The sequence below is a fragment of the Emiliania huxleyi genome (assembly GCF_000372725.1).
Source record: "Emiliania huxleyi CCMP1516 unplaced genomic scaffold EMIHUscaffold_276, whole genome shotgun sequence".
Classification (NCBI taxonomy): Eukaryota; Haptophyta; order Isochrysidales; family Noelaerhabdaceae; genus Emiliania; species Emiliania huxleyi.
The window spans coordinates 86,977-94,278 of NW_005199962.1; the positions used below are offsets into that span (position 1 = coordinate 86,977).

A 7,302-nucleotide genomic window follows, 5' to 3' on the forward strand; every position below is an offset into this window, starting at 1 on the left:
GAAAATTCCTCCTTTGGGCGGGTCTGCATTCATTGAGAGCACGAGGGGCCGCTTCCACAAAGCGCGCAAGAAAAGCCGCGTCCTGTCCGCCATGGGCTGCTTAAGCGCGCTGGCATCAGCGACCGGCGGAGCCGTCGTGCACGTCGACGCTCGCAACCCAGCAGAGGCGCTCCGCTTGCGCTTTGAGGACGGCAGCGGCGTGACCGAGCTGGGCCTGCGCCCGGAATGACACGTGGGCTCACCCCGATCTGCAAGTGACCGGGTGGAGATGGCGGTGGCCTCGTCCTCCGACAGCCTCGCCGGCGAGGCCGCCGCGCCGCCGGTCGGGGAGACGACGCCTGAAAGCAGTTCATTCGCACGGCCGTCTTCGCCGCAGTGGATTTGAGCTCCGGCGGCCGGTCGGGGAGAGGGGGACCCTTGCCCCAGGTCGGTGCGTCGAGGCGGGCGAGCCAGGCCTGCTTCGCCTCCTCCTCCGACACCGCAGCAGGTGCACTCACCTGGGAGGCGACCGCCGAGACGGCGGCGGCGGCCGCGCCCCATGCCGGGACGTCGAGGCTGAGGGCAGGAGGGGGGCGGGAGGTGCAGTGTGAGCGCGCACCGGGCTTGCGAGGTGGGAGCGCGGAAGGGAGCGCGGAAGCAAAGGGGAGAGGCGTGCGGTGGAGAGCAGAGTGCGCACCCGCCGCCTCCCACCCGCCGCCTCTCACCCCGCCGCCCCACTTCTAGTGGAGACTAGTGGAGACCTGGCCAGCCAGGCGCGCTTGGCCTCCTCCTCGCGCGACAGAGTGTCGCACGCTGCCTCGACGCCAGAGTCGCAGTCCTCGGTGAGGGCGAGCAGCGCCGACGCCTGTCCCGCGACCTCGCTCATCGTGGTCGACGCCTGGCCCCACGAGGGCGCGTCGAGCCGCGCGAGCCACGCCGCCTTGGCCGCCTCCTCCGTCATCGCCGGCGCGGCCCCGGCTGAAGCGCCCCACGACGGAGCATCGGCGGCAACGCGGGCCAGCCACGCCGCCTTGGCCTCCTCCTCCGTCGTCGCCGGCGCAGCCGCGGCCGGGGGCGCGGCCGGCGCCGCGGCGACGGGAGTGCCGCCCTTCGGGCCCCACGACGGAGCGTCAGCGGCGGTGCGGGCGAGCCAGGCGGCCTTGGCGGCGTCCTCAGACTGCTGCATGCGCAGCGTGCCGACGCGCAGGGCAGGGACTGAGAGCGCGACGAGCAGCATATACACACTCGTTCAGCTGACGACTCTCGGCAGCTCTCTCGCGCGTGATTCCGCGGAAATTTATTTTTTTCTCTGCCTCTCGAGGTTCTCGAGGTGGATATCCTTTGGCCGCGTTGGGTAGCGAGGATTCTCTGCCTCTGTGTGTGTGTGTGCAGCCTACCTAGATTGGGGACAGAGATTTGTTTGTTGTTTGTTGTGTTGTAGATTGGGATGCTTCAACGATTCGATGAACTGGCCCAGCCCCCGTCAACGGAGCGTGCGACGGGAACTCCGATGGAAGGTTGAAGCGAGAATCGGAGAGAGACTGCGAAGAGAGATAGGAAGGAGCAGACTCCCTAGGGTAGGCGACGGCTAGCGCATCACACTCCTCTCCTTAAAATCCCTGTGTGGTGGCGGCGTGCCGTTCTCCCATCCATCCCTCCCTTGGGGTGTCTGTTTTCTTTCTTTCTTTCTTCCGCATCATCGGAGCGTGCGACGGGGACTCCGCACCCGCTCTCCTAGAAGTAAGGCCCTCCCTCCTTTTTTAGCCAGAAAGACGAATTTCGAGACCTCGATATCCTTTGTGCTTGCTCAGGACCTCGAGACCGCCTTGGTTTGTTCCTCAACCACACAAGTTGCACAACAGTGCGCCTCCCAGAGAATCCCTGCTCACACACCGCGCCAACACAGCCAGTCCGCGGACACCGCAGAGAAGCAAGCGATTGCCACGAGGCACACAAAAGTTGCAAACTCGGTGTGCGCACAGAGAGGCCCGCCAACGTTTGCTTTCCACGACAACATCTCAGTGCCCTCATCAGCACATCTGACCTTGCTGCCACCGCAGCTGCCATCAGATCATCCCATGGCCAACAACAGTGCACAAATTCACGCCCTGAGACTCACGCCATCCCGCTTACGCCGCAGAAATGATGATGATCGCCGCCGTTGTTCCAATCCTGTCGCTGCCCGTCGTGGAATCCACCGGCGACCCAGCGCTCGACGCAATCGCGGCAAAGTACGGTGACCTCTCCTCGATCCTTGGCATGCAGCCCGTTGATGGTCAAGGCTCGTGCCCTGCGGGCGATAACTGCAAGGGGTTCTACACATACTCGCACCTTTCCGAGGCGATTGCGAACTGGAACACGCGGTCAGGCGCTGACGAAAAGTTCCTCAACGACCAAGATGTCGAGACCAATGCGCGCACGCTTGCTGCGTTCGTCGCAAACGTCAAGTACGAGACCGCGCTGTTTACCGCGTGCAAGGAGCGGCTGAAGCTCGCTGACGGTACGTGCCCAGCAGGGCCCAATAGATGCAGTGGCGGCAAGGTCGGCGACTACACGAGCGCGAAGGCCAAGGCAAGCGGCAGTTGGACCGTCACCAAGTGCAATGGCCAGACAGCCGCTACGCAGGGCTGCACCGACTTCTGGGGCAACACCCTCGACGGCGAAAATTGCTGGTATGGCCGTGGCGCCTTGCAGCTTTCTTGGCCGGGTAACTACAACAATGTTGCCGCGGCCATCAAGACCGGCTCCAACGTCGACATCTGTGACGACCCGGATGCAATCTGCAACAGCGCCACTACAGCATTCAGCGCATCGATGGCGTACTGGAAGCTGAACGAATCGCCGTGGATCCATGGCAATTCCAACCCGGACTGCATGGCATACACATTTGCGTGCGCGCTTCAGGTCGTGAGGCCAGCTGATACGTCCACGAACAAAGAGCGCGAGGAACAGTACGTTAAGTATCTCAAGGCCATGGGTATTACTGGCCCAGCACCTCCACCGAAGCCCGTCAAGCCGAAAAAGGGCACCTGCACCAACATCAAGTGCAGCGACGGCTCGACCGGCTGCAATGGCTCGACCGGCTGTTGCCCTTATACTGACACCCCGACAGGAACGGGGTTCTGCTCCTGCGGCACGAGCTGGCCCGACGCACGCGACTCCGGGATCTTTTGCAATGCCTGAGCTGCGGTCCTTGGCAGCAATGTCCCCTCATGAAGTCTTCGAGTTCAAACTCGACGCCTCCTTTGTCCGCCATGTGACGATCCTGAACCCTCGCTGTCCATTGCATTGTACTTTTGTGTGTTCACCTAGTGCCTGTGCATTAGTTCACCTCTAGTGTCTGTCCATTAGTCCAGTCTGCTTGTCAAGTGAGACGTTTCAACCGAGAAATCGATGCATTCTAACGAGGAATACCCGCTGTCACCTTTGACTGCTGGGCAAAGCTCGTGTACACCCACGCTCGTCTCGGGTTGGTGGTGCATTCGAGCGAGACCGAATCCGGCACCATTGAAGTCAACGGCATGCCGCTGAGCACCCAGTTACAAAATCACCGGCATCGATTGAGTCAGAGACAGAATGAGGATGGTTCGGCCTCTGCGGTCGATGCGAGAGAGTAGAGCGAGGGCTCGTGGGGTCCTTGCGGTCAAACTGTTTTTTGCGTCTGCACGCTGTTCGCTCCTCGTTGGGCTCCAGTGGACTTTCCTCTTGCCTTCAGGCTGCTTCCCAGACGAGCTGCATTCGGAACCGTCTCTGCGATAGCTTTGATAATTTGGTTTACCACTTTGGGATTGACCACCTGTTACCCGCGGGCATGGGGCCCGTGCTGATGCTCGACACGGATGACATGCTCGTCATCGGAGACGTGGTGGAAGGGCTGTGGAGAAGCACCGTGCCCCAACTCGGGCTGGAGAGGAAGGCGGCGGTGGCCCACCGGAACTGCCGCGGCCACTTCTATCGCCGCTTGCCCCGCCAGCGGGCACTGCGCGACCCACCCCCGCGCCCTCGACCGCGCCCCCCGCCAGGAGCATACCGCATCACCTTCGCCCGCTCCTCGTCGAAGAGCAGAATCTCTCCCGCCTTCACCTGAGCACTTGAGCACTGGATAGGGTCGGTTCCGCGTGGTACGGGACCCCTCCGCCTCCTTCCACCCCTCCACGCAGCCGCCTGTGTCGTTCTGCAGGCACATAAACTGCGAGTCCACAGCACCGGCCCTCCGTCACAACATTCCGGCACAGCGTCCAAAGCGCCGCCCTAAACCTAGGGCAGCGCGCCGCGTCCCATGCCGCCGAAAAGAATTCTCGGACCGCAAACCCACAAAAATAATGCAAGCCTGTCTCACAACACAAAAAGATTTTTTTTCCGCGCGGCGGGTTCCTCTTCCTCATCCCTCCCTTGGGCTGTCTGTTTTCTTTCTTGCTTTGGGTTCCTCTTTTCGGCGCGCAAGGCAAGGTCGGAACCGTCTCTGCGATAGCTTTGATAATTTGGTTTACCACTTTGGGATTGACCACCTGTTACCCGCGGGCATCGGGCCCGTGCTGATGCTCGACACGGATGACAGGTCTGCAGACCACCCGGCCGAACTTCAGAGTCGCGGTGCTCCTCAAATACCGCTCAAACGCCCACGATGTTGTGCAGGGGACATATGCTGATGTTGATCCTGGCCCGATTGGTTTGCTCAGAAAGCTTCTGGGCGGTCGTTAAGGTTCGCTCCCCGCACACCGGCCCGGAAGTATCTTGTTACATCATAGGATGGGCTGAGGGGCGTGTGCGGCGGCGGGCTGGGCGGCGGCGAGGGTGGCAGCGGCGAAGGCGTGGGTCCGCACGCAGCGGGTCGCGCGGCTGTGGTTCGCGGGGGCGGCTTGCTCATATTTCTTCTCTGCGCGGCGCGTCTGCGCGACGAACGCTGTGTTCAGCCGTGGGGCAGGCGGCGGGGTGTCGGAAACGAGCCGTGGCGGGGTGGGCGATGCCGCGCCGCGCCGACGGCAGTGGGGGCGCGGGACGCGGAGCGCGCGGGGTCCCGCTAAATGACAGTTAGGTCCACCGTGAAATCACCTTTACTTATTTTTTGAGCCACTGTGAACCCCGTGGCTCTCTCTTCTTCTCTCCCCCCCGTCCTGACGCCGCGCCAATGGCGCTTAACTCCACATAGGGACAGGACGGGATTGCCGCGAGAAGAGACTCCGACGCGAATTCTGACTAACGGCCAAGTCATAGGTCACCGCCTACCTCGGCCTCACTGTTGCCCATGACGGTCGCAGCCTTCGAGGGGGTGGCCCAGTCGGCAGGGTCGAAAGCCCAGCCCGCCTCCAGTTTCTTTGTGATCCTCGAGAGGACGCTTGTCGGCAGCCCTGCGGTCAGCTCCTGTGGGGTGCACGGCGGTATCGGCGCTTCACCCGCACCCACGTTCTTGTCTTCGTGTGATTGTGTTGGAGGCCCCAGGCCAGGGGAGGCCGGGGTGGCGCACCTTTGCTGTCAGCCGGCCGTTCCCATCCACGTCGCACTTAGCGAAGATGTTGGAGATGGTGTTTCGCATTTTCTAGGGTACGATACTTGACCCCCCCCCTTGGCGCCTCGTGTTTTTCGTGCCAAACCAGCGCGATCTCGGCGGGGCGTCAGCGCCTCTCGGAGGGGCATCATGCGCTCCCGGGGCCGCCCGACGGCGCGGGCCTCTTGCTGATGGACCCAGCCGAGGTGCCCAACCAGTTGGAGTCGCGCCGGCGCGCTGCGGCGACCACCAGCCAGCTTTTCAGCGCGGTCGAGGACGGTGCGCCGAAAGAGTAGACAGTCTCCGGTCCATCCGGAATTTTGTCGTTTTAGTTAGCACTGCTGCTGCAGACAGGGCCCGCGTGACCCCATGCCCTTCCCGGATCCAGCTCGCTGAGGTGTGACGTCACCCCGATGACCGCCCACAGGTGGCTGACGAAGCGCCACTCATCGCTGCTTTCGCGCGCCTGCTCCACAGAGGGCTCCTGCGGCTCTCCCTCGTCGCGTGACCGCCGCCGACATCATGTGCTCGGTCGTCCCCGCCGGCGCGGAGCTGCGCCACGTCGAATTGTTCGGCGGCTCGACCGCCGGCGCGCCCACCCTCGCCTCCTGCGCGCCTCACACCCAGTATTTTCCTCGCGCGCGGCCGACAAAGTAGGCACACGACCACCTCCCTCCCACTCACCCCCCCCCACGATGCACAGCCCGTCCACTCTCGCCGGCAAGGCGCACGGAACGCCCAATTTGGGCTGGAAATGCCGCCGCCACGGGTTGGTGGCGCCCTCGGCAGCGGGGCAGCGCCACGCCGCGCAAACTTGCGCGACAAACTTGCGACCTCTGTCCCTCGTATTCACCCCAGATTTTGCCCTATCCAGGCTCACCCGGTACCGCGAGCGACGAGCCGCGCCAAGTTTGCTCCATTTCCGACAAGTTCATCCCGCCCGAACGCCGATCTTCGGCCGCCTGGAGGCCCAGGACGGGGCTCGGGACCGGCCAGGTGTGGATTCTCCACGGCGCTGCGGTGTATCTGCGCGCCCATGGCGCGTTCAGGGGTGTGCCTGAGGCGTGTAGACTGCGGGGCGCCGCGATAGCGCGGCGCCGACGGTTGTGTCGCGCACTGTCACACCCACGACACGGTCACAGTGTGTGTGCAGTGCGTCCACTCCGGCGACCGTGACGCCGTCGGCGCTCGCCTATACCGGCTAGTGTGGAGCTTTCAGTGTGGTTGCGTGTTGTACTAGTGATGCTGCACTAGGCGGCCCGTTTTTAGCAAAAACCAGATACCACATCGCGTGTGGTCGTCGAAAAACCGCATCTTCGCCCGTCTGGGACCTCTTCGTACGGCTCCAAAAACCGCTCCTTAACGACGGCTACGCGGCCCGGCGGTCGATCTGCGCCTTCTCAGCGGTGGAGGGGATGTGGGCGGTATGTGCGTACCGCGTGGTGTTGCGACGGTTTGACGAGTGCGACTCCCAGCGTCGACTTTTCGACCCCACGGAGCCTCTGCTGCTCCGGGGGGGGGGGGGTCTGCAGACCACCCGGCCGAACTTCAGAGTCGCGGTGCTCCTCAAATACCGCTCAAACGCCCACGATGTTGTGGAGGGGACATATGCTGATGATCCTGGCCCGATTGGTTCGCTCAGAAAGCTTCTGGGCGGTCGTTAAGGTTCGCTCCCCGCACACCGGCCCGGAAGTATCGTACCCTAGACCTGGCCTTCTGTCTGCCCGCCCAATGGGTGGCAGGTGCCTCTGCTGCTGTGGCATGCCTCACGGCTGCGACTGGCCGGCGCCTCGGCGCGTCAGCTCGGCTCGGCGTAGCGATCGTGGCCAGCGCAACTC

General features: G+C 63.3%; 3 protein-coding genes across 3 annotated transcripts in view; all 3 read left to right on the plus strand.

Annotated features, from left to right (window-relative positions):
* The window catches only part of EMIHUDRAFT_469365 (hypothetical protein), a gene marked incomplete at its 5' end in the record, with an annotated part of 6,191 nt that extends 4,958 nt beyond the window's left edge, over positions 1–1,233 (plus strand). Inside the window, 3 exons of the mRNA XM_005776618.1 lie at positions 276–338; positions 416–555; positions 741–1,233. The remainder of the gene's footprint in view (positions 1–275; positions 339–415; positions 556–740) is intronic.
* An 886-nt stretch (positions 1,234–2,119) lies between these two features.
* EMIHUDRAFT_367772 (hypothetical protein) lies at positions 2,120–3,388 on the plus strand (the record flags this gene model as incomplete). The annotated part of the gene is made up of 1 exon (XM_005776619.1): positions 2,120–3,388. A coding segment is annotated over one exon (1,043 nt), but the record flags the coding sequence as incomplete, so codon positions are not given.
* Positions 3,389–5,600: 2,212 nt separating this feature from the next.
* EMIHUDRAFT_457816 (hypothetical protein) lies at positions 5,601–6,739 on the plus strand (the record flags this gene model as incomplete). Its single annotated transcript, XM_005776620.1, has 3 exons — positions 5,601–5,743; positions 5,892–6,053; positions 6,339–6,739. Coding segments are annotated over 3 exons (492 nt in total), but the record flags the coding sequence as incomplete, so codon positions are not given.
* Between the last annotated feature and the right edge of the window lie 563 nt (positions 6,740–7,302).